The sequence below is a fragment of the Dermacentor andersoni genome, chromosome 8 (assembly GCF_023375885.2).
Source record: "Dermacentor andersoni chromosome 8, qqDerAnde1_hic_scaffold, whole genome shotgun sequence".
Classification (NCBI taxonomy): Eukaryota; Metazoa; Arthropoda; class Arachnida; order Ixodida; family Ixodidae; genus Dermacentor; species Dermacentor andersoni.
Window position 1 is genome coordinate 113,179,437 of NC_092821.1, and position 26,614 is coordinate 113,206,050.

The following is a 26,614-nucleotide window of genomic DNA, read 5'->3' on the forward strand; positions in this document are numbered from 1 at the left end:
AAGCGCAAGTTGCACTGTCACAAAAGCCTCGATGTGACATTGTCGCAAGGTAGCTGCCAGGAATCAGACGCGACGGTTTTGTCACTTCAGCCAGTCCCCCGTTCTTCATGTCAAGTACTCTTGCGCATTGAACTACACGCCTGCAAGGGGACTGAAGATTTGTACACGGGGCTTTTATACACGTGGCAGTGGCTGCCATTTCCGCTTTTGCACCTTACCAGAAAACTACAGCTATGTATGCGTCACATTTCGCACCGCCTAATATTTTGCTCCGATATATTTTTTGAACGACTGCTTCTCATTTCATAGCCAATGTAAGGAAGCTCTCTTAAATTTACACGGAGCAAGAAATTCATAGGGGTTACAGTAATCACTGAACCTTCAAATTTCGAGCAAATGTAGTACAAACAAACAATAACTGACTCAAGGAGTTTAGCTGCTTAGTTTATATCATTGGAACGTGTACTTGGTGATAGTTCACAACTGCGCAGTTCACAAGCAATCCTCGAGCATAGAAAAGCCCTCTTCAACGCAAAAGTGTCGATTTTTTTAAGTTCTTGATGTGTTCTCGACGCTTTACGAAATTAGAAGTGCGAAGCTTACGTTACGAAGTACATCACCGTCCGACGAAACAAGAATACGAAAGCTAGGTGCACGTTCAAATACGCGTGCTGCGATGCTAGGCGTGCCTAACAGTTCGAATGCTCGCGGCAACCTTCGATACGCTTCTTCACTTGTCATGTTTGTCCTATGTATTCCTCGCAGACTGTGTGGAGACACGTGAGCGCCAACCCGGCGTTTCGCAACTCAATCAGCGCTGCGGGTGTGGACAGGTGGAAACCCATACGGCGGTGCATTTCTTCGGCATTCACGGCAAACAAGCTGCGAGTGGTAGGCACGTTTTCTCTTCTATCAGTGCGCAGTTGTCGTCCGTTAGCGGCAGTTATAAGCCGCCTTCAACATTTCTCGTTCTTATGGCCTCACGATTGCTACGAATGACATTAAAGGGACACTTATGATGAAATTATATTTCTTATGTATTAGTAGATAACCTTTCACAACATAAAAGACGCCGCTCTCAAGTGGAGAGGAGGCTTGGTAAGCGAGAAAGGGCGCTAAATGTAAGGACGGGTCGCGACGCCTTGTTGACGTTTCCGCACCGTCTTGCCATGACGTCATGGATTTTTGACGGCGCAACTGCCTACTTAGGTATCTTTGGGGGGGCGGGGAGGGAATTTGTTTCATTGCGTTCAAAGTAGCGAAATATCGAGCGCGCCTAGGTTGAGGAACCCTCACTGAGCCAATACGGCCCAATGATGAAAAACTAAAATAAGAAAGATACTGTCAAGTCCATGACGACACAGTGACGTTTAGCTGTGGTTTCGACGCCAAATTGAAAAACAAACGCCTTACTTTTCACCAATCATTTTCTTTTAGTCTTTTTGAAGAACACTTTATCAGTGTAAACTTAGTGTTCCTCGTTTGTGTTCCCTTAATATGGGTTGCTCAATAGCAAGCGCCTTGTATTTGATTTTTTTAATGCAATTGAATTTATTTGAATATCAATCGTCCCTTTCTTCTGATAGCTTTCAATGTCGCTATTCTCAACGGACACTCTGAGATGTGTCTAGCCTCGGCACAAGAGCTTGAAGATTAGCTAATGTCAAATAACGAAGAAATAATTTTGACATTGGTTGTGTCCAGGTGAAGCCATGTTTTGAAGCTACAACAAAACAGTAATTCCCATGGCATTCAGAATTTTGATACCACTACTCTCCTGCCGTATTACATTCACTAAAAAGCCGAAAAATTTTGTGTAATAACTTCGATCTTGCGGTACACACAATTAAGTGGGTCACGTTAAAGCCACTAGCGTAAAAAACGTAAAATTCCCTTTCTGGTGTTGCTAATTCATCTTGAGACCTATCCCAGATATATTATTAAACGGGGCTGCAATTGTTCGGCTCACTTCATACATTTCTCTTCTTCGTTTCTTTATTCTAAGTGCCCTAGAGGCATTGCCGAGATTAGTGGTTACAGTAAAAATAAACAAATCCAATGAAAAACTTATGGCCACGGACACCAGTGTTCAACATTTCAAGACGAGTGGTAAAGCGATGGATGCGGGAAGGCGACTGCAGTTCCAGCTTTTTTTTTTTTTTAATAGGATATTGAGAGTAGAGATTGCTCTTGCATAAAGGAAACTTTCATGCGACGGTCACTGCGCGATGACAAGTGTCTTGGAGGCTTAAAAAGAGCCATCCTCAAATCACGATTATAGCAATAATCATGATGATTGATTGATGACAGCGGACTGATTGATATTTATATGATTGATGATAGCGGGCACTCCAGGTGAATTCCCGCCTTTATCGTCGCCGTCGGTGTCGCCGTGATGTTCTGTAAAAAAGCCCAAGTGTGTAGGTGCGCGGTGGCGCGCCGTATGCTTTAGGTGGGATGGAAAGCATGCGAGGGTGAGCCGATTAGAATGGTGGCTAGGTGCGGTGACGTTGTTTCGCGTGCACAATTGATGGAGTATGGTATGGAGGATACGCGCCGACATTTTGCGTGCGCAAGGAAGGGGGTAGGGCTACAGGGTACCGAGCGTCTTTACGGTTACCCCGTTCGCAGCTGTGGCAGCGCATGACGACACTGAGCGCGGCCACGCGTGCCCTAACACGCCATCGTTCCGACAGCACGTGTCCGCGGTGATGGAGTCACATGTTTTTATGTTTGCCTTTGCGCGCCTGACACCGCGCTTGTTGATTGAATCAGTGAGTGAATATTGACAGCAGCTTCTAGAGCTGATAAATGTACTAGCCTTACTGCTTCCAACTGCCTGACAACTTGCTATCGTAATCAGTGCTTCGGCTTTCTTGCGAGACTGCAACTTTTTAGTTTAGTCAACTTTGTGGAACAAGCATATGGGGAAAATACGGCGTCTAGTAGCTAGGTGACGGGTATAGCTTCATTCAAAAGACGTTGAATTTGCCGTAATGCACAGATTGAAACTTTGGCTATGCCGATATAGTGAGGTGTGTCTGATATAGGGAGACATGACAATCGGTTGACGGTGCAGACTCATAGAGAGCTGCTAAATATATCATGTGAGCAAACTCGCACATGATCCTTAGAAAAGAACTCGTGGGATGTCGATACAAGTAAAAATTGCATAATGAGGTGTCAAACTCCTGTCCCACGTCTCCACTTAAGCACGAGGGCTCGTCTCCTTTTTCTGTTCTGGCCCAGTACGACTGCTTAATCGAATTTCTTTGTGTAATAGATAATAATAAAGAATTTTTTGTACAAATGTTCTTTTTGTTCTGTAAAAATTGTTCATAATCTCGTCTCCAAAATGTTAGTTGTTTCTAGTATTTCGTGTAATAATCAGAGTTCCTTTTTGATGCTACAACTGCTAGTGAATGCTATTTACACGCTGTAAGTGTCAAGAAATCGGGACCATCTAACAGTGCAATTGGGTCTATAAAGGTACCTACATAAGTGCGTATTAAGTGTCGTATTGCTAACAGTGAACTTAAACTCAATTACTCATTGACTAATTTTGAGAAGTGTGCCGTAAACGATTGGGACTTGACCAGTTTGTTCCAGACATGGTCGAAGCTGTGGACAGCTTCTTGGAGATCCTCGAAGAGCGAAGCTTTCGCGAAGGCCCGTCTGGTGGGCAGATTGACGTACGACCTTACCTGAACACCCTGGCGTTCGACCTGGTCGCCAGGACCACGTTCGGTATGCGTCTTGACGTCCAAAAAAACCCCAGCAACCCGCTGTTTGTCCACGCCACGTCAGTACTTCCGGGAACACTGGCCACCCTCTTCCACACAGCGGCGCGTAAGTTAGTTCACGTGACCCATGTGTCCAGTTAAGTCAACATCACCATCACCAGTCTATAATTTCATCACCACCACCACCACCGCCACCTCCACCACCACGATCATTGTCATCATCATCATCATCATCATTATCATCAGCCTATTGTAGTGCCCATTGGCTGAACGAAGACCTCTCCCGGTGATCTCCAATTACCCCTGTCTTGCGCTAGCTGATTCCAACATGCACCTACAAGTTTTAAAGATATAGATGTCGATAGCAGTTGAGGATGAATTAACACCTTTTCGAGAACACCCCTTCCTAAGAAACGTATCCAATGATAAAATACAAACATATGGGGGGTCCCATAGCAAAATCCTTGTTTCCAAATACCACGTAGGGGAAGGCATCACCTAAAGAAACCTGCATATTCCCATATATTATGCTGGGTGTGTTCCCCATATAATATATAGGAATACACAGGTTTCTGACAGTGCAGCTTGCGAGGTCTGTGGCACCGAAGAAAACATCGACCACCTGCTGTGCCACTGTCCAAGATATGCCTCAGAGAGACAAGAACTTGCCAAAGCTTTCCAAAAACTGGACAATCGGCCGCTTTCTGTGCAGGTGCTGCTAAAGCACCGCCCCCATCGCCCGCCGGCCCATAAAGCGGTGAAGGCGCTTTTGTGTTTCTTAAGGGCGACGGGTTTGTGCGACCATCTGTGACTATTAACGCGATTTCTGTAAGACCACACGCGTCAGCGAACTCGCCGCGATTTCCTTCTTTCCTTCCCTCCCCTCTCTCCCTGTGATCGTTGTTTTCCCCTTTCCCATTCCCCCGGTGTAGGGTAGCCAACCGGACGTTATTCTGGTTAACCTCCCTGCCTTCTACTTTTCTCTTTCCTCCTTCCTCCTCCACAGGTTTCTCAATGTCGTCCCCATGCATTGATATAATCATATAGGTGTTGCCCCTTATTATATACGGGAATATGCGGTTCATTTATGTGATTTGCTACAAATATATATTTATATGAGATATCATATGTCGAAGTTGACGGGTGTTGATAAGGACAACTATATGCTTATGTGACGCCCCATTTTTGTGGCTTTGTTGGATATTTCTTTTTTCAATTTTTAGTGCGAAGATACATTGAATTAAAGATTGAGGAAAAGCTTGAAACTTGTTAGCTATCTATACTCATCCGGAGGGGAAAAAAAGAAACAATTAAAATGCAACAGGGCGGCGTTGAACTAGAACAAGCTGAAGGACAGACGAGGGCAACCTCTTGTACTAATAACGACAGAAAGCTGAGCTAGTTGGTAAGGATTCATTATGCAAAAAAAAAAGGTGAGGCGTTCAGATAGAACACAAGAGTAGATAAGTGGACAACACGAACGCCGACACGAACGTGTTTTCCACTTCTCTACTCTTGTGTCCTGTCTGCACGCCTCAACTTTTTTTTTTTTTTTTTGCATAGCTCTTGTGCTAGTCTGTTCTGCAGTTCCACCACGTCCAAATTCGCGCTGTTACATTTTGAATAATTAACTTTATTTTATCCTCGAATATGTGCGGCATTACATAGGGGAAGGAAGGAAGGAAGGAAAAAGTGGAGAAGGAAGGCAGGGAGGTTAACCAGTTTAGCCTAACCGGTTTGCTACCCTACACATGGGAGCGGGATGGGGGGGATGAAAGATGGGGAGAAGAGATAGAGGGCACATAACACGGCACACACATCGTTGGTTACAGTCTGTCACTCTTGTGCGGTACGTGACATCACTGTCACAGCCGCTTGTCCAAGCCCGTATCCTTCACAAACCGAAGTAGTCCCTTCGTCGCCCTCAGCTGCGATGTCTTCAGTCGGCGATATGTGAAAATGGTTGCAACTGACAATGGTCTATTGTCAAGGTGCGCTAGAACGGACGCCATGGACTGTCTCTGAACATTATATTCAGGACAGTCGCACAGAATGTGTTCCAGCGTCTCCTCGCAAAGACAGGCATTGCAGAGAGCGTTGTCGGCCATTCCAATGCGAAACGAGTAAGATTTCGTGAAGGCCACCCCTAGCCATAAGCGATAAAGCAGGGTGGCCTCACTTCGGCGGAGTCCAGTTGGCATACACAGATGCATCAAGGAGGGCAGGTCATGTTGATGATTGCTGCGGTTGGTCTGGCTGCTTGGTGTGCACCATAGAGAAAGCGTGATCTCCCGTGCAAGCACTTGAAGTCTGCTGGCTGCGTCGGACCGTGAAAGTGGTATGGCCTCTTCCTGTGTGTCTTCAAGAGCTGTCCGAGCGGCTTTATAGGCGTCTTCATTTCCGATGACGCCGCAGTGACTTGGCAACCATTGAAACGTCACGTGATGTCCTTTCTCATGTGATGTATGGAGTAGGCATCTAATATCGAATACGAGCTGTTCGAATGGCCCGCGACGCAGAGCTGATAGTACAGATTGTAGGGCTGCCTTTGAGTCGCTGAAAATTGACCATTGTCGAGGTGGTTCCCGATTGACAAAACAAAGTGCAGCTCGAAGACCAGCTAGTTCCGCAGATGTAGATGTCGTTGGGTGGTCAGTCCTAAAGCTGATGGTAATACCTCTTTCAGGGACGACTACAGCACCGGACGAACACTGGATGTTTGTGGAACCGTCAGTATATATATGTGCACTGTCTGCGTACCTCTCGTGCAGAAGAAGCAGAGACAGTTGTTTCAGCACAGGCGACGACAGCTCAGACTTTTCCCCGATTCCTGGTACGCTGAGATGGACTGTGGGGCTGACAAGGCACCAAGGGGGCATCGATGGTTTAGATGCAGCGGTGAAGCCCGAGGGAAGTTTGTCGTTGTACTTGACGATAGTTTTTGAGAATGATGCTTGGTGCCTGTCTGAAGGTAGTATTACATAGGGGAGCGGCCACTTAAGCCACACGACATAAATATGGAGCAAAACATCATCTGTCAAAACTTCCAGTGTGAGGCAGTAAAATATAAACACAAGAATAATAGAAGTGTAACGTAGCGTAAAAAATAATACACAAGCTATTAATGTTAACCGTGCAGAACCATGTAACCCAATATCTGACTGAACCAAAACCTCTGCATTTCTTTTTAGTCGACATGCAGTACAGAGAACATTGGATATTCAAAAATGACGAAGGAGAGTGTTTGCTATAAATATAGCCAGCACAAAACGCGAATACCGTCATGGGATTGAGTGTAAAACGCCTAGCCGCAGGTGCCGCTGTTAGTGCAATCAGTACAAAAATGTTACATGGCAATCGATACACAAGTAAGGAAAACTAAACCCTCTGAAAGATAAAATCAAGCAATAAACAGAAAACAATTAGCTTAGATAAAGTAACGCATTCTTGCATTTCCTTTTTAGACCTAGCGACTTTTTTCGCTCCATATTTGTGGCAGGCGTTAAGATTGTTTTGGTAAGTTGCGTTTCCACATATTGTTCTTGCAGGTCGATTCCCCTACTCAACTGCACTAAGAGAGAGAAGAAACTTTATTAATGAATGGCCGGCAGTAACTAATAAACTTGCTCTCATCCGACAACCACAAAATCGATTTGACCTTGGAATGAAGACCTACGTGGTAGACAATCCCACACACACACACACACACACACACACACACACACACACACACACACACACACACACACACACACACACACATATATATATATATATATATATATATATATATATAAATATAGAGAGAGAGAGAGAGAGAGCTTTGTACGGGAACATGCAAGTTTTCATACAGAATCTTATACGGACATGCGATGGTGCATTGTGCGGCGAAGACGATGTTCGTATCTATCGTGTAGCGTTTCCTTGATTTCTTACGTCACCTTTCCCGTAACCCCCCCCCCCCCCCCTTGTAGATCTATGGGAACTGCGAGCGGATATTGAAGGGCGTCGATTCAACCAATTCTCTACCTCCTCTTACCCTGCTCTCTTCCAGATTATCTAGCTTCCCTCTAGACTTGTGCATTAGTAGAAAGGTAAGAGCTTGCGGACAGTCACTGATGATTACAGTTGTCAAAGGGCATAATGTGGCGACACCCATGAAGCTCCAGCGGACACTGTGCACATTCGACGCGGTGTGGTCGAAACGAGTTTCTCGCGTTTCTTCTCTGCCACGCTTCTCCCACGTATATACGCGCTCTGAACCCCTCCCCCCCTACCCCCGACGCGTTGTGCCAGAGAGCAGCTGCAGCAGCAGCAGCAGTTGGAAAGTCGAAGGAAGAGGCAAAAAAGGCTTCACTTTAACATTGTCGATGCTCTATACTGGAATTTCTTCACGCGGAAACGATAGACAACTAGCGATGTGAATGACAGTGGACATGCTTATGGTAGTCATCTCTACAACGACCGGACTTCACCTTACAGGATTCTGTAGCCTTGTAGCAATGTGAAATTATAGGTATGGGGCATATTGGTTTTCTTCAACCGACGTTTCTTTATTTTTTAGGGGGAAAAGGTAAATTTGTAAGTATCCGCTTCGAAATGCAAAAGCTGGACTCGAAATCATTTTTCCCATTTGTCGAGAATTGGCAAATTTCAATAAGAAAGATTTATAGCACGAAGTTTCCTGCTCCGTCACTCTGTGCCAGAACCAACCATCGCAATGCTACAAGCACCATGCGCTGGATTGCCTAAAACTGGCAAATCTCATTTAGTACCTGACAATTTCCATACTTTCATTAAGCAAATCAATCAACTAACAACTTACACCCAGCCGCTCTGGCGCAAACATGCAAGAGCACAGTCACACAGTTCTTGTGCATATTCTGTGTGTTTATGAGCAAGCTTTGAAGCCGCGTCTATGAAATCGGCGATATTATGCGTCTCGCCGCCAGGGAATCCAGTGCGGGAGGAAGAAGGCATCTCGAGGTGGAGAAGCGAATTGCGTCCATGTCTTTTTCCTTTGTTCTTCGACGTCGCGGGGCTCCCCGAGAATAGAGACTCCCCTTCCACATACAATGAAATCACGAAGTATTACTTTCTTAATCGCAGGGTTTACAGTTTGCCGCATCCTAAACTAAACAGGGCTCAGGCACTTACATTACGCTTACTACAGACTTGTACATATCCTTGCCCACGGAGACTGAACATGTTTCATCCAGAGACGTATACAGAGCCTTATTGCCAAGATTGTGGTGCTTTAGCCTCGCTCGAACACATGCTCTGGTCTTGCGAAAGAATTGAAGACTCGGCGATCAAGGATGCGTCCAGGCAGGAGGCTGCACTTCGCAGCCCGGACCTGGATGAACAATTCTGGGCTGTCCAGCAGGCTCACGATGTGGCCGTGAGGCTTGGCCTTCCGGTCCCGACGTGGGAGCGACCCGCTTAGTGATTCATTATCACTACTTGAAGGACCAAATAAAGTTTTCCTTCCTTCCTTCCTTCGGAGTCGCCGTGCTCACTGTGCATGTTCGCGGCGTCTCTTTGCATGTGTAGCAGTACGCGCTTTCCCTGTGGCACACCTTGGGCCGTATTTGGTAACGGTTCGCTTTGGAACAAATTTCGGCAGTTGTTGGGCGCGCTTGCCGCGCCTGGCATTGTGACGCAGTTAAGGCACGTTCACACCGAAGGCGGAGCGGACAAGCGGCCAAGCGGATCCGGCCAAGCGGCCGCGGATTTTCCGCTTTGCGGAAAATACGCGGCCGCTTGGCCGGATCGCGCCCGGACCGATTTTTTCCGCGCGGACAAGTTGGCCGCTTTGGCCGCAGCCAATCAGAGCCCGACGCTGAGGAAGCGCTGGTGAACGAATGTAAACAAATGCATTTCTCTGGGCTTTTCGCTTATGTTCTTGAAAAGCGTAAAAAAGGCAAGTTGGGCCAGTTGGTTGGGATTCATAGTAAGGTTTGTTAGAGCGCAACACAAGACAAGGACCAAAGAAGGTATAAAACGACGACACGGCACCGTGTCGTCGCTTTATACTTTTTTTTGGCCCTTGTCTTGTGTTGTCGCTTTTCAATATTTGTAACAGCGCTACGCAAGGGGCGAGTAAAATGCCAACGATCTCGTCTTCTTCGTCTGAGCTCATCATTTTGCAGAAGTAGATAGCGGACGGGAGCGCGCCAACCCACGACGAAAAAAATATCGAAAGTGCGCGTACAAACAGAAAGTGCCGCGAGATGGCGGCACGTCCCTGACATTGCTAAAGAAATTGCGAGATGCCCCGCCTTCCGTGCGACGCGGGACGCCAGGCAAGCTTGTCCGGTCTGAACAGGCGTACGCGCTCACCGCCTCGCCGCGTTGAAAATCCGCTTGGCCGCTTAGACGCGCCGCTTTCGGTGTGAATGGGCACTTAGCGAAAAGCCGTTCGGCCGTGTGACGCAGTTAGTCTCGCGTGTACAGAACCTTACTGGGGCAAGTTCACAACGCTTTCTCTGACCCCGAGAATTATTGTAATTAATTTCGTTACCTTTTGGGATGCTTTGAGGCACGTTCGCGGCGCCTGGCGTTATGACGCAGATAGAGAAAAGCAGATCGGACGTGCGACGCAGTTTTTTCTCGTGTAGTCAACTTTACTGGAACAAGGTCGTGGCGCTTGCGCTGACCCCGAGCATTATTGTAATTTGTTACATTTGGGAATAATTTTGAAGCACACTTGCCGCGCCTGTCATGAGGCAGTGAAAAGCAGCTCGTCCGTAGTGACAGTGTTAGTATGGCGTATACTGAATTTTAGTGGGACAAGCTTGGGAAGATATTTATGGCTCCGCAAAACATATACCTTCTTTGGGTACACACGCTTCCTGAAAACGCGACGAGAGATTGCCAATAGTGATAATACGGGAGTGTGTTGCTAGCGCCTGCAGAACGCACAAGAGATAACGCCGAAGAGCTCAAAAACCAGGAACTTGTTACTCGAAAATTCTGTCTTCTGAACGGCTAAAAGCGGGTTCTGCGCCCCCGCAATTTTCTTGAGTGCAAGTAGAAGGAATTGTGTGAGCGTCCAGCATCGTCTGGTTGAGAACCTGTGTTGCGGCCACCTCTGTTTATACGTAGCGTACGATCGGGTCGGTTGAAGTCCTGTTCTTTTGGAAACTCGCAGTCGCCCGTGTATTTGTGCTTTTAAAGGGCAGGAAATAGGGCCCGAGAATGACGGAATGCTTGAAAATCGATTTTTTTCGTGAAACTTACGGTATTGTGATGGAATGAGTCGGGTATCTTCTACGCCATGTATGTAAAAGTGAACTGCTTTTGTTTGTAATGCTGCCCATTCACCACTTTCGCACATTTCGCCTCTACACGCATTATTCCTATAAAGTGTTAATTCCGAAACGACACATGCTTGTCATTTACTTTTCTCAGCTGACGACCGGTAGAGGTTCGTGGGAAAACTACAGCTTACTTGGTGCCACACCGTTCGATAAATGCACAAAAAGTCCGAAACGAGCATTTATATACAGCAAAATAAACATTTCCTCGTTTCACAAGACGTCTTGCGTCTTCTTTATAAAATTGCACATGCCCCACATTAGACGGAGGCTTGTAAAGATGGTTCGCAATCCTTTTTACTCAATAAAACGATTCCGCGCCAAGACCGGACGCGGTTGAGCAAGAGGACTAACAAAAAATTGGCCGACGATTAGGCTTCTTAGTAATGCGATCCTTGAGCGCAGCTGCTGCCTTACTTCAACAACAGGCAACCGCATACAGGACACGCAGTGTCGAACGGAGATGGTTCTGCGTTTCGAATTGGGCAGCACACACCGCGATCCGCCGCTATCAATCCGGCGCTCCGGCGACGCGCCATCGCGCCATATTATAGTGGGTCACTGCCGCGGAGAGGGGGAGAGATTAGCAATAATTATTCAATGTTTCTTGTGAGGTGGGATGAGCGAACTGGTGGAGAACAGGGGTATTGAGTAGAGGTCACACACTCATTCACTCAGAGACAGGCCTCAATGTGGCCGCACAAGTTTGCGGTGGGAAGTAGAAGTAAGGGGACGAAATGCTATAACTGTCTTTCGAATAACCGTAACGGCCCTGGGCCAGGTAACGGGAAGTATAGAGATAGAGTGGAGGTGGGAGAAGGACAGCCAGGTGCAAGCACTACCAGAGGCGAGAACTTCCCCGTCTGCCCCGCAAACGGGGAAGTGAGAGACACGGCTGTCTCTCGGGGGAGGAGGAGCGGAGAGCCGTGGATCATGCGCGAGGCGGCAAGGAGAACCCGCCGCCGGCACCGCGGCAATGCCGCGACAGCGGGAGCAGGGACGGCGAGGGTGGAGTGGACGGTAGCGGCGAGAGTCGGCGCAACGGCCCTGCGCGAAGGAAGAGGGCGAGAGGATAGGCGAGAACACATCACCCGGCTTTGGAGGACAAGGGGAAAGCAAGGCTCGCGCCGTGCACGAGAGATGGCGCCTTGAGTGCGCGCAGCTGGAACAGCGCGCTGGCCCCGGCTACGAAGCTGGTAACGGCGAGGCACAACAGTGAGTCTGACGGCGACGCGAAACGCGCGAATGAGCGCCAAAAAGCTGCTCTCTAAAACGCCGCACCGATCAATGCACCCGGCGTAACGCGTTCCATCTAGCGTTCAAAACGCGCGCACCCAGAACAAACCGAAAGTGTGGCTCAGCTATTAATGCGGTCGGCTTGCAGCGCTACAGTCAATTCGGCCGCTGTGCTCTTCGGTGGTGTCCGCTCATGAATTTCTTTATCTATGGCCGGACTATAAAGGCGCCTTTAGGACCGCCCAAACCCAGGCAATCCGACAGCAACGAGAAGATCCCAAGCTGCGGGAGCAGGAGACCGAAGCAATCCGGCATTGTTACCTGTGGGTTACACAACCATGACGTAGGTCAGGTGCACATAGGCCAACCTTCACTTACCCGCATTTTGTGGTAGGTGAAGGGTCGGCCATTTTTTTTACGTCGTTCTCGTACTTGAATTCTCACCTGCTCTCGGTACTCATCAAGAGCTTCCATGCCATAGCTTCCGCTGTATATTTACCAAATATATCTTGCCGTTCACATAAGGGATGCAAAGGAGGTACGAAACATGCATCACTGCATCCGTTTGTTATGGCAACCCACTGCGGCAATCAAGACATTCAGGACTAGTTTGACAGGTTATCCAGGGCATGTGGGGTAGCTATTTAGGATGACCCTTACTAGGATTGTGGGCAATAGTTTGGCTCCAACCCCACGTCCAAGCCAATCGCCGTTTCTTAAGGAAGTTCAGTCGTTTAGCATAGATATAAGCATTCAGAGAACCCTATAGTTTGGTCCGAATTCTGACGCGGCCTACTCAAATGCATAATAAATTGCATAAAAAATTATACACCCCTTTTCTAATATAACGCCCGCACCGATTTTTGTGAAATTTCTTGCATCTGAGAGAGAAAGGTAAATTCTAGTGACTTTTGGAAGCAAAATTTCTATTTAATGCCTGAAATATGTTAAAAATGTTACAAAAATTCGAAAGTTGGAAAAGAAATGGAAGCATTAAGTTTACAAATTAATAGCTCTGCATCAAGAACAGATATCGTGGTTCTGTAAACGGCATCCATTAGATCATTCAAAGCGGACAAATTCAATATCTCAATTTATTTATTGCATGAATTCATTACGTTGTGTACAAGGGTTCTGCGAAAGCTGTATTTCGATATTACTCTATATTTTGAGATTCATGCGTAACATATCAATTTTGTCCGCTTTAGATGTACTATTAGGTGCGATTAACATAACTGTGATATCATTGTTTAATTCCCGAGTTAGAGTTGTGAGCTTGATAGTCTCGTTTTCTGAAAATGGTCTTATTTTTGCCCATTTTTAATAAGAAATTGAACACTTAAATAAAAAATTCGGCTCAAACGGTCACTAGATTTTAAGTTTTTCCTTCAAATTCAACAAACCTCGTCCAAATTGCTGCGGTGGTTACCGAGAAAAAGGAATTTTCCTTTTGCATGTATTTAGATTCGGGCACCCAAGCTAAAGCTTCCTCTTATGACGAATCCTTTGATCGTACCCAGCTCCTATGCCGCCTCTGTAAATGCATTTAAAACGCAGAAATCTTTTCGTTGGACAACCAGTGGACCAACTTGAAGCAATATTCTTGCATTTCAGAAGTTACGCGAAGTTCTAGTGACTGCAGGGAGGAGAATTTTGATTTAAGACTTCAGATATTTTCACAAACAATACCAAAAAAATTCAAAAAGTTAGAAAAAAATGCCACGTTTGCAAATCCGTAACTCTGCGCCAAAAACAGACATTTCAGTTCTGTAAGCGGCATCCTTTAGAGCATCTAAGGCTAGTAGATTGGATGGAAGAACTTACTGCTTACGTAAGTTCGTTACAACGTTTACAGAGGTATTGCAAGGCACATGCTCGCATATTGTTGGCATATTTTCCGGGCAGTTTGCGTTGCACCCCTTTTGTCAGCTTTGGATGTATTATTACACGCACCTTACAAAACTACAAAAGCATTTTTCGCTGCTGAGTTACAGAGCTTTAGCGAGATAATTTCTTTTTTAATTTTCCTGTTTTTAGTAATCTTTATTTAAAATATATGCGGCCTAAGCAAAAGATTCACTACGTACAATCAGTGCATTTTAGCTTATTCCTTGAATTGTATTTGATGCATTTGTACAAAAAAGTTCGAACCGAGTAGCTGTAGCAAGCATTATATTTTTTTTTTAATTTCGGTATTCATATTTGATGAACTTGTGCGAAGCCCTCCTGAAGATGATAACAATGTCACTTAAGCTCTAAATTCCTACATCCAGTGTACTCGCCTTAGATGATTTAAGAGTAGCAGTTAGGAGAATCTTCCGATCTGTTCTTGCTGTAGAGTTACTGATTTGTTGACTTAGCGTGTAAACTTTCTGAAGTATCACTTTTCAAGAATATTTTTAAAATATTTTATTACTGAAACAAAAAAACGAAAATGCTGCTTTCGATTCACTACAATTTACCATTTTTCTCAATTTCAACCAACTTCATTCAAATTGGTCCAGCGGCTGTCTCATGAATTCACAACTTCGTTTCACGCGCATTTCAATGGGCAAATCGCAATTGTTCTCGAGGTAAAGCTTCTATAGCAAAGGCCCCTTACGAAACCCCATGACAAGTTTTGCTTCTACAATGAAAGTTGTGCGGCGCCCTCCAGTAAGCGTTTTACCGCAATAATTTTTCAAAACTTGTCCTTATTAAAACGTTACGTGAAATGGAGATGTCGGTTGCCATGTCACTAGGAGATAAGCTTCACCGTCGACGTGGACGCTATTCCGGTGCTTCCTCTGCATCGACTAGCGTCCTCAGGCGACACTTCTTTGCGGCTTACTCCCATACCGGAGCTGAACGACATGCCGACAGCGGAATACTGCGTCTCGTTTACGTCCCAAGCCAGCGCCTTACAAAACGGCAAAGGCAACGTCTCGTAAGGACGCCAGAAAACTTGCGTGATGATCCTTGCGTGTCGCAGGTACAGCGAACACTTAGGCAATTACAGACAGAGTCTTATTATTCACCTGCACAAATAAAGGAATGGTATGACATTGCAGACATGAATATTATATGCAAAGCATGCAATAAGGAGATATGCACGCTTGAACATCTGCTCTGGGAGTGTGGGTCGCTCGGCCCTGGCCATTTCCCGGAATCGGTTTTTAGGAATGATCAGATCTCCAGATCACATCCCTCAAGTCCTGGCTGTCCAGTACGCCCATGATAGGGCTAGGAGGCTTGACCTCCCGGTCCCTACATGAGACTAGCCAGGCAGGTGGCAACACCTTGTACAGGACAAGAATAAAGTTTTGTCCTCCTCCTCCCTCCTCCACCAATCTTCTGTGGCGCCCGCCATAAAACGCGTTCGCGCTAAAATCCGCGCATGATGTTGTGCGCCAATTGAACCTTCTGCGTGCGCGCGGTCGCTCTGTTTCACTTTATTCTTGGCACACGGGACCACTTTGGTGAAGGCGCTGCAATCTTTGCCGACGTTTCCGACGTGCCACGGTCCTTTCATCACTGATTAAGACATCCACTGGAACTCCCGCACAGCGAACTGACAATATAACGAAAGATTGCGCATCTCCTTGGCAAATTCCTATCTGCCACGTGTATTACGAACGCCGTGTTTAGTGAAGACCGCTATAACGAGTATGACTGCGCAGAAAAGGAATACAGACGACCTCAAAGACTAATTTGTTGCTTTACAACAAGCGTCGCGTAGTTGTCGCACATAGGAAGCTCCTCCATGCGGGACGGTCCGCGCACCACCATAGCTGTGGTGCACTTCCCCCTGTCCGCCTTTCGACCGACGGTTTGAGCAACTGTGAATTGACGACGGGCGACATCGCCGAGGACATCAAGGACTACATGGAGGTCGATGAAGGCAGCAGTGGTAACGATCTCGAAGGCTAACTAATAGTTTTGACGCGACAGGCAATCGAGGCTATGGAGCTGTACCTTTGGGTCACTTCCGGGTTCGGCCGCCGTGAATGTTAGGAACCTCGTTGCCACGACGTTGTCCGCAGTCTCACATTCTGCCAAACTAATTATGCGGAAGAAATATTAGAGTTATTTCCCGAGTCTCGCTTGAAATCATGCTAAGGATATTTTTTTTTCTTTCGGAGAGCATGTTTCGCTTTCTGCGTAGTGCGCGCTACGGTGCGCCATCTTTACACCGAAGTGACCTGCGTAAGGAACTTTCTAGATCTCCAGCTCTTTGTTAAAAAAGACTTTCCACCGTGTAGTTCTTTATACGCGCAAGCGTATAGGGGCCAGGTGTGTCAAGTCGGCGATATTATGTGGGTCGCCGCAAGGGCAGCCGGCGCCGGAGCAGGAAGGAGCCTGGAGGTGGGCATAAATTGTCGTGGTTCAGCGCGGTTAAACCAAGTTTGTCGAGCCATAGCGCTGTTTTGCTCGCTTTGGTAACTGGCTAATCTCCCTGTCTTTCCTTCCCTTTTGTCTCTCTCTCTCTTGGTAAAGGGCACAGACGCTGCACTGGCGCAGTGAGAAACTAGGTACCGCATCTACAAATGCGCCACAATATAACACACAGACGCTGCTAGGCGCGGCAGCAGCAGCGAGCGAACTGACCTTAATACTGCGTCTCGCTTCAGCGCGATCGAAGGGTCGAAGTCACAGCGCATGCGCAACTACCAGCACTCGGTGCACTTTGTCCACATGGCAGATCGCTTTCAAGTTATGGCCGCCCTCACGGCGTACGCAGCAGCCGTTGGCCTTGGCTGAGCTTGGAGGTCGTATTTACGTAACCAGCCGTTTTCTTGGTCTGTACCCCCAGTAGTAGAGCTATCGTTCTAAAAGAATCGCCGCATTCGGGCGCTTTGCGTTTGTGCTTCGACAACGCTGTGCTCGCTGTGCATGTTCGCGTCGTCGATACGTTTGAGCGTAATGCGCGTTCACAAAGTGAAACGTCCCTGTGACGTTTTTTTCTTCTTTTCCTGCTTTGTGCAATTACGAACAGAGTTTTTCTCGGACGAGAAAGGCTGCGTGCCTCTCATGCTGACCCTGGAACGATGGTTCGGATACGATGCGTTCCAGTCACTGGCCGATTGTTCCATACCCACCATCAAAACGCGGAGAAAGGACTCCACGGTAAGCGAAATGAACGCAATCTTCTTCTGACTGCTAAACTGCGCCTCCATAATTTTGACACTGGATATATGCCACTCATCGTGAATATTGTTGCTTATTTGGACCATTCATAATGGCTACAGACGATGTCAGGCCGTACATTGTATGCATCAGTGTTGGGGTCTAGAGTTCTTGGCAGCTTTACCGCTAACAACAACTATTGGAGCACACAGGATAAGTTGAGATAGCTTGCTTAGTTCAAAGCAGATTGAAATTGAATTAAATACTGTGTGTTTAACAGAAACAATGAAGTTGTGACAGTATTGCACCTGGTACTAGGTACTTTCTTAGTGTCGTTGTCTACGTTGTTTATGAAAATTGAGAAATTTCGGGACTCTAGATGACATTCCAAAAAAATGACCAGGTCATATAGCTGTACATTGAGACCAGACAACATATTGTGATAAACTAGACTTCTACGTCATCTAGATTGAACAGTCGCCTGTCGTTTTACCTACCTTTACTTGGTCGTTTTACTTTATGTATGACGTCATGCTTTCTGCAGTTCACTACTTAAAGTTTTTCGATCATTCTTTTCGCATTTCCTTTCCCTAAAGAGTGCTGTTCTTCTTATATGGAATACTTCTCGCTTTATCGCGTTATTTATCGCATCTGTGAAGCTCAGATTATTTTGTGGCACTCTGGTGTAACACGCTGTGTCCATTGAATATACGTGTTACTATCTTGCTTTTTGTCGTCCTTATTTTGTTTATGAAGTGTTGGTACGCCACGGACTCGTACTTCTCGTTCTTGTAATCACCTCGCGGTCGTTCAGGAACAATAAATAAAATGAAATTAACTCAAGCATCAAGGATCGGGTGCGTAGCTCCTAAATAAATATCACAAATACCATTAAAGTTATTTACACGACATTTCAATTAAAACATATAAGTTAGGTAACTGATATGTGAAAGCAGCTAAATCACATAACTAATATGCGTTAGACGAAAATTCATTAAGGGTAAACCAGTTTCAACAGGCTCAAACTGCATCTTAAAACCATTGCGGTATCTATTTTGTGGGCAATTACTGAATAAAAGAGTAGTTTAAATTTAAAATGTTTCTGGTGGTTACGAGTAGACAAAAAATGAGCAATAAAAACAGTCATTTGCATTTAACTATATTTTCAACTGAGCATGTCGAATTGCCTTAGTAGTTGTCTTATGAAGCAATTAGGAAGTTCGATCTCATTTCGATCAGGGCGTAAAAAATTGAACTTTTCTCTTAACGATAGCTTTGTACGAAATGAAAGAGCGAGATTCTAGTTTCATTTTGCAGTTGGGATGCCAAGAATGTGGCCTAAGGAAAAGTGCTGACGACGTAGGGAGTATCTCGTTTCGGCCGTTCACGCCAACCGCGTTCGCGCAACGTAGTGAAATCCTGCTTATCAATTCAAGGTAACACGGCCAGACCTTCTCCAGTGCATGCTGGGAATGGAATTCGACAAAACCCAGACAGACGTGAGCGGATTCCACTGGACCAAGGAAGAATGGGAACAACACAAAGGTGCGCCTTCTCGTCACATATCTGAAGCTTGCGGGGTCACACACGTCATGAGCTCTACGTTCCTACGACCGCTTTTATTGCGAGTATGTATACACTTGAGGTGCAATTGCGCCGTCGGTGTCGCCGTGCTGTCCCGGTGTCGAATCCCACAGTCTCCTCGGGCGCGAAGGGTTAGAGGGTCTCCAGAGACGCGCAATGCGTTTGACTGCAAACAAAACATAAAAGTGGCGAGGGCAAGTGTCCCGCTGTCCTGCTCCGCTCGATGGACTTTGTCGGAGCCACGCCAACGTTCTGCCTTTCGCTGCTGGCACGAGCGCTATGGGCACGTACGCTATAACCTTCCTTTTGAGTAGCTGCGTGAAAACTACACCGTGATGAATATATTTGTTAGAGCGGAACGCCCAGTAAGCGTGAAAGAGTGTAAATCCAAGTCCTTTCTTTTCGGGCACCGACGAACACCCGTGGCTCTCCTTCGGTCTCCACTCGTGCAGCGAGGAGATGGGACGCGTGCGATGCCCGTTCGTGGGACTCCAGGGTGACACCAAGTTCGATATATTATTCCCCAGAGTGCGGGGCGAAATGCACGAACGTTCCAGTGACTTTTGTCCGTCACTATATAAACAGAATCGTTTTGCTAAAGGACGTAAGTGGAACAACAGTAGATTTCTACCGCTTGTTTGATGGGACATATCGCTAGCCCCCGTGCTATACTCAATATTTCTTCCTAGTAGATGTGCCTTGCAATATAACCGGCTACAATTCTCAAATACCATATGGGTGGTAGAGTAATTAATTAACAACTTAATTAGTGAATCTTCGTCGGTTAGCTCATTATGGGTATAGATTTATTCTACGTCTAATGTCCATCTCTTTGAGTATTCAAGCTCAACGAAGGGAGTTATGCTTTCAGCCACAAACGATTTTTTGAAATTCTCATTCGATTTTTTAATCTTAGCAAAGCTACATGTTCTCTTTTTGTTCACTGTTCTTGTATGCTGAATGCTTCCAGTGTTCTTTAGTATGCCTGTATCACCGCAGTTCGCAACTATTTGATTCTTTACAATTATTGGACTGTTATGGTGGTAGTCTTCATAACTGCATTTGGCTGCGTCCATTTTTTTGCTGATTTACTCGCGGTGGACATTGTTTACGGAAATGTTTATTACACATGCACGAAAGAGATATATGCTAGGCACCTCTCGTTTATACACACACACACACGCATATATATATATATATATATATATATATATATATATATGATAAAGCTATAGTGTAGACAGGTCTCGCATAAAGTTTTCGCACCGAATTAGACTGGCTGCCTTGACACCATTGTATTAGTGCCCATGCCCCGTTAGCAATCACTTGAAAGACCTTTCTTTTCTTTGTCAATTTTCAGGAAAGGAGAAAGTTGTAATGCCCGATAAAGACATTGCTGTGAATGCTGCCAACATGCTTCAAGCCGGGTGCGTTTTTCTAATCAGAGATTAAACGGGAGTTTGACAAAGGGGCTTTAAAGAACAGATTCGAGACCGTGGGGGTCACGCTGTCACACTGCCTGTTTTGCGTCGCCAAGTTCCAGGCTGTCCAGGACAAGATCAGAGCCGAAACTGACGCCGTCCTCGCGAAGCACGTGAGTCAACCAAGTCTGCGCCTTTTCTTTTTCTAAATTTGTGAACTCAAAAAAACCAGCGACATGAGACACTACAAATGAAAATTTAATATATATATATATATATATATATATATATATATAATTTCAATTGTGAGGATTTAAACCACGTCAAGATTGAGACACGCTGTAGTGGGTGACTCGGGATTAGTTTTTAACCCCCTGCGGCTCTTTAACGTGCCCATAAATCAACGTAGGATCGGCGTTAACTATTTATTTTTCATTTCGACTCCTTCGAAACGAGGCCACCGCGGCTGACATCGAACCCGCGACGTCGAGTAGCGGTGCTGTGCCACAGCCACTAAGTTACTGCGACAGGTCGCCAACGAATGTAGGCCATTAAGAATCCTTTCTGTGAACGTCGCAACATTTGTTTAGTGGCAAGAGGTGAATTGGTGTGGCTAGGGGCCTCATACTTCTTGTGCAGTACAAATCGTCCGTGACGAATTGGTGAGGTTGTGCTGTAGCTGCAACTAACACTGTTTGATGGGCTGGTTGTTTGCTACATTTCCGAAACCGCTTTTGCCATCACAACATTGGGAGTGTCCCAGCTAAACTAAGCGAGGGAGGTCAGCAAAACGGATAGACTATACCACTAAAATATACGATTATATGATTCCGTGTTCGGTCATCAGTCCTCCTCCACCACCAGAATGATCAATGCGCTCTAATTGCCTGGATAATATTGAAAAGTATTATTTAGGCGAATTTTCTGTCTTTGCTATGAATTCCTATTGAAGAGCTGTCTTTCCTTTAATGTCGACGTGTAACAGGAGAGGTTTCCGCCTTCATGTAGCACCAGATACTACTGCGCCTTAAAACATCGAAATGACAGATTTCATGTGGGCTGTGTCGTGCCTAATTATTTTATTTTACCCGCGTTACTCTTGGAGCACGAGATACAACGCCGCTGTGATTAACCGTCCGTGAACCATGACACCATCGGGCCCAAAAGTTCTTTGATCGAACTAACTACGCTCATTACCTGGCACGGCAACCACCTGGTCATTACGTTGGTTGTAATGATCACGCGATCAGCAGCACCGCTAATAACTTACCACTTCTAGGTGGAGGCTGTAGTTCGTTAAACAGCTGATCATTATACTTTCTTGTCTTCATGCCATGCCATGCCGTGCCATCATGACATGACCGCTTAGTGGCTACGGACATCCTCCTGCACATCACGAGGTAAAGCTTTCTTTCGATTTCATTTTCCGAGGGCATCACACAGATGCTGACAAAATTCATAAACGGCCCTGGACCGAGCATCGGGGAGCATTTCAAACAAAAGGTGCCGGCCAAATAATCCTGAGACATCTACTGTGGTGTTGACCACCAGCTCAAACTGATCCATAGAGCGGAGAACATGGCAAGAGCCAGCGGGGCCCAGGACAAGGGGCCCCGACCATTAGCCATAAACCTTTCGGAAGCCACGCACAAAAACTTCGATTATTCTCTCAATAAAGTTGACCTCTTTCTCTCTCTCTCTCTCTGGTACAGGTGTGCCACTTCGGGACCTTAAAAGCACAAAATAATTCACTTTTATTTTTCGTACATTCAAAAAAAATTCCTTTCTACGCATTAATTCTTAAACTTTACCTTTCACTTAAAGAGCATTCTTTTTTGCAAACACATTTACATTCATTGTATTTATTGAATGCGTTATTCCTCTTTATTGCCGCCTAGGGGGAGTTCTCCTATGACGCCATTTCCGACCTACAATACACTGCACAGGCAATACTGGAAACGTTGAGAATGTACGCTCCAGTGATTGCGTAAGTACGAGTGTCTTTCGCACAATGTTTCAACAAAAAATAGCTCTATATCGTATTGCTAATTATGTTATCGATACCCCAGATGCCAGACGATTATCTCCTCTCCTAATTCCATGCAAAAGTAGTTTATTTCCCTACTCTGTGAGGTGTCAGATATCAACGGCATGCCGTTAGCGTTTGGACGTACTGAAGTGGCAGCGCTTACGCTGTTCGGTATACTGAACACGCGGCTGCAGATTCGGTTCCCGACAAACACCAAGAGGCTAGTGACCTTTATTCCCCATAAAGCTTTGAACAGCATTTCATATATATCGCAATGGGAACTTCTTGTTCGCCTATATCTCCGGCCTAGGAGAGTATACATTCCTAGAAAAGCAATGACATTTTAATCGAGTTAAAAGATTAGTTTAGTAACTATCATTTATTGCTTGTTGAGCCATGGACAACTGAAATTTCGCTCCAGCATGTCAATAAGACTACTGTTCTTTGATTTAAGCTTCCCGCGATTCAATGAGAATGTTGCGGAATCAACTACAGAGTAGCATTAGGGATACGCTAGGTTTTGACCTGTTAAGTAGATAACTGCAGGTTATCGTCTTTCATCCAGTCATCCGCTGCAACATCTCGCATATCCAAGGTATTGGCTTGAGGCATTTTTCCCCGTCATTCAATCAACAAAATAACATGGTATGTCAGACGGAGCGACAAGGTGTGTGCTGTGTCATCGAAAAACAAACAATTCGTGAAAACCGTGACCGGCTCTCTACAATATCACTGACCGCAGGTTTACAACCAGACGTGCGTCTTCTGATTACCGCTACGAAAACGTGCTTCTGCGGGAAGGCGTGAGCGTCATGGCCTGCAGCCACCAGGTTCACCACGACCCGAACCTGTGGGAGCGACCAGGTGAATTCGACCCAGAGAGGTAAGCACACTGCCGACACGTGGGTGGTCAAGAGCGCGTTGATAGTTCAGCCAACGATTTTGCGGCTTGAAGCGTCAACGCGGCACCAACCTACGATCACGAAATCCTCATTTGTCAATGGGCCCGCCATCTAAATACCTCAATGCAATGGAACGCCTCAGATTAAAGCCCGACGGTTTGCGAAACCAGCAACCGTGATCACGTATTCCCAGGATACTTTGTCTAAAACGTCACCCGTATGACCACCACGATGGTCAAACGACTCAGGCTCCACGTGTGTCGCCTCTGGGACCAACAGCACTATTTCCCCTCACACTGTGTGCACGGGCAGGCAGGTACACCAGGAACTGTACATGACCATCGACTAGAGCTCAAACGTTTCTGCTCTGCCAGGTAAGTTACCGTTGGCACTGTCCGTCGTTCCAATAGGGGAATGAATAAATGTTTATGTGAAATAGGCAATGTCTATTCACCGATGTCCCAGTATTGTTTCTTGTTGTTTGACTTCGACTAAGACAGGAAAGAGGCTGTATTGTTTGTGTGCTGTGGTGCGTTGGGCATAAGCAATCGTTAGAGAAACCTGGAGGATGCCTGTTTTCTTTTTCTACGTTAGCAGTTTATTTAAACAAAGGATGTTCTCTTTTAGCGGTGTATTTGCTGACTCCACCTTTTTACTAACAACTAAATTACTAAATGAACAAGCACCCCCACTCTTCCGATTCCCCTGGGCCATTTGTAAGCATGGCTTCGCACTTCTTGAAAATCTACAATAGAATATATTTTATTATCTCTGTCAAGGCTACATCAGCAACAAAGGAGAGAGGATGCAAGGCAAAATGCTGTGTTGTTGCAGCTTGAGAGCCACCCTACGCCTTCTGCCGGGGTGTATAGCCCAGCCCCTGATCACAACAGTGGGAGAGCGCATTCACAAACACAAAAGAAATACAGCCACGAAATATCGACATCTGATATTTGCATGAAGTTACGCCTCTAATATCACTGGACGTCATTTGACAAAAGCTACTCCACATATTCTATGCACAGGAAACTCATTTACAATCAACCCCTCTCTCGATACAATGAAAGTAAAATGAAGGTACACGAAGCTATATATATGTTCTAATCACGAAATATATACATTCAAACATGGGAATGAGTTTCACTAATTTATGCCGTGAAGTCTCTTGAAGTATGATGTTCTTTTGCAGAATATTGAGAAAATGTGATAAATTTGACGTCAGTGACTGCTTATCGTATGTTGTGCGGCAGAAAGGTACACACCACGAAATTTTGTTCCGAGTATTGTAGGATAGACTCGAACCAGTCAGGTTGAGACTTGGTAAAAGGAACTCATTCTTAGTGGAAACAGAGTTTTTATACATAGAGATTAACTTGAATGGGAATAACTCTGATATTTTCATGATATTAAACCTTGCAAAGTAGGAACCCGTATGAGTGCACCACGGTACATTGGCTATTAATCTAATTGCTCGTTTTTGAGCAATCAGAATATTTATTTGGTTCAGCTTGGCTGTTGACCCCCAGACCATGAGACAATAAGTTATATGTGGCAATATAAATGCATTGTAAATTAATATCTTCACTTTAGGGGCAAGTGTGTGCCTCTGGCGACGTAGGATGCCATTAATCCTGTTTATTTTATTGCAGACATTCTCAATGTGTTTATCCCTATCAAAAAACTCGATGAAAACAACACTAAGACATTTCACAACTGGCACTACGTCAACTTTTTTTGTTTGCTAACCAAAGGTCGAGATTTGCATGCACCGTTCTGTTTTTAGCTCGGAATAATATTGCTTTCGTCTTGGTAATGTTTACTTTTGGGAAATTCTTAAAGCACCATTGACGCAGGAATTCTAAGAACTGATTGCCGAGTCCTAGTATGTCAGTTTCTGTATTACTTGAGGCAAGCATTGTGAGGTCTTCTGCATACGCTATCATGTGCACAGGAAGCGGAGCAGAAAATATATCATTAATGTAGATATTAAATAATAGCGGTCTCAGAATGCTGCCTTGGAGTACACCAGAGAGGATAGGTTGTGAGTTGGATGTAGCGTGATTAAGGGAGACCAGTTGTTTACGATATTTCAAGTATGATTTAATTAAGGATAAGCTCGTTCCTCTAATGCCATAGTAATTGAGTTTATGTACCAGTAAATCATGACTAAGCAGGTCAAATGCTCTTGAAAAATCAACAAATATTCCGAATACAAGGAGCTTTTCCTCAAACGCATTCATTATTATCTCATTTTGCTTAGTTAGTGCCATTTCCGTGGACCTTTGTTTTCCAAAACCGAATTGACTATCTGATAAAACTGAATGTTTAACAAGAAAATTATGAATTCTCACGTAAATAATGTTTTCCAGACCTTCGGATAATATCGGAAGAATTGAAGTAGGCCTTTAATTAGCTATATCCGAGGTTGCACCACCTTTGTGAATGACAGCCACTTTTGCTACCTGCATTTCGCTTGGAAAGGCGCCAGGTGCTAAAGCTAGCAGGTTACAGATATGCATTAGCATTGGGGCTAGTATAGATGTCAACTACAACCTTGAAGGGTTTGACCTGAAAGCCATCTTTATCTTCAGCTCTGCCATTTATTAGATTTCTAAACACAGTCATGATTTCGTCTTCGTGTGTGGGATACATGAACCGGGATTCCGCAATGCGTGGCGTGTTATACGCGTAACCCACAGTTGTGTCAGAGGGACAGCATAATGTTTTGGTTACATTAACAGAGAAATTATTAAATTCATTAAACACTTCCTCCCCACTTATTGGTATACCATCTTTCATTATTGTCGTAATAGTTGTTTATGAGGAGCGATTCAGTAATTCGTTCAATTGGTCCCACTGGTTGTGAACATTTTTTAGATCCGACGGAAAACGTATCACTACAATACCTTAACTTGGCAGTTCTTAGTTCTCAATTTAGCTGGTTTTGAAATTTTTTGATATTTCTCACGCTTTTATGAATTGCGGAAGCATTTTCTCTTTGGTCTTTATTTTGCGCAGCAGTTCTTGCGTAACCCACGGCTTCTTAGGATTGCGTTTGCGCGGATGGACTTGCGGAAAACATTTGGGAGAGACAGTTCTTATTTTGAACAAAAATGCATTATGCGCCTCATTCACGTCTTTTAAAGATAGCATATCGCCCCAACTTCTTTTATATAGCATCAAACAAAAACGGTCAAATGTGGTGATACCAATGCGTCGAAAATGTGGAGCGGGAACTCGATAAGTGCGTTCAGCTGGGACAAAGGCAAACACA

General features: G+C 45.3%; 1 protein-coding gene across 2 annotated transcripts in view; it reads left to right on the forward strand.

The window, feature by feature from the left end:
- Positions 1–26,614, forward strand: part of LOC126529208 (cytochrome P450 3A24-like) — a 54,078-nt gene that overhangs the window by 22,263 nt on the left and 5,201 nt on the right. For both annotated transcript variants that reach the window (XM_050176805.3, XM_072289845.1), the window contains 8 exons: positions 766–891; positions 3,600–3,849; positions 17,274–17,404; positions 18,841–18,949; positions 20,349–20,415; positions 20,474–20,582; positions 22,308–22,396; positions 23,181–23,321. In XM_050176805.3, coding sequence (XP_050032762.1) covers positions 766–891; positions 3,600–3,849; positions 17,274–17,404; positions 18,841–18,949; positions 20,349–20,415; positions 20,474–20,582; positions 22,308–22,396; positions 23,181–23,321 — 1,022 coding nt within the window. The remainder of the gene's footprint in view (positions 1–765; positions 892–3,599; positions 3,850–17,273; positions 17,405–18,840; positions 18,950–20,348; positions 20,416–20,473; positions 20,583–22,307; positions 22,397–23,180; positions 23,322–26,614) is intronic.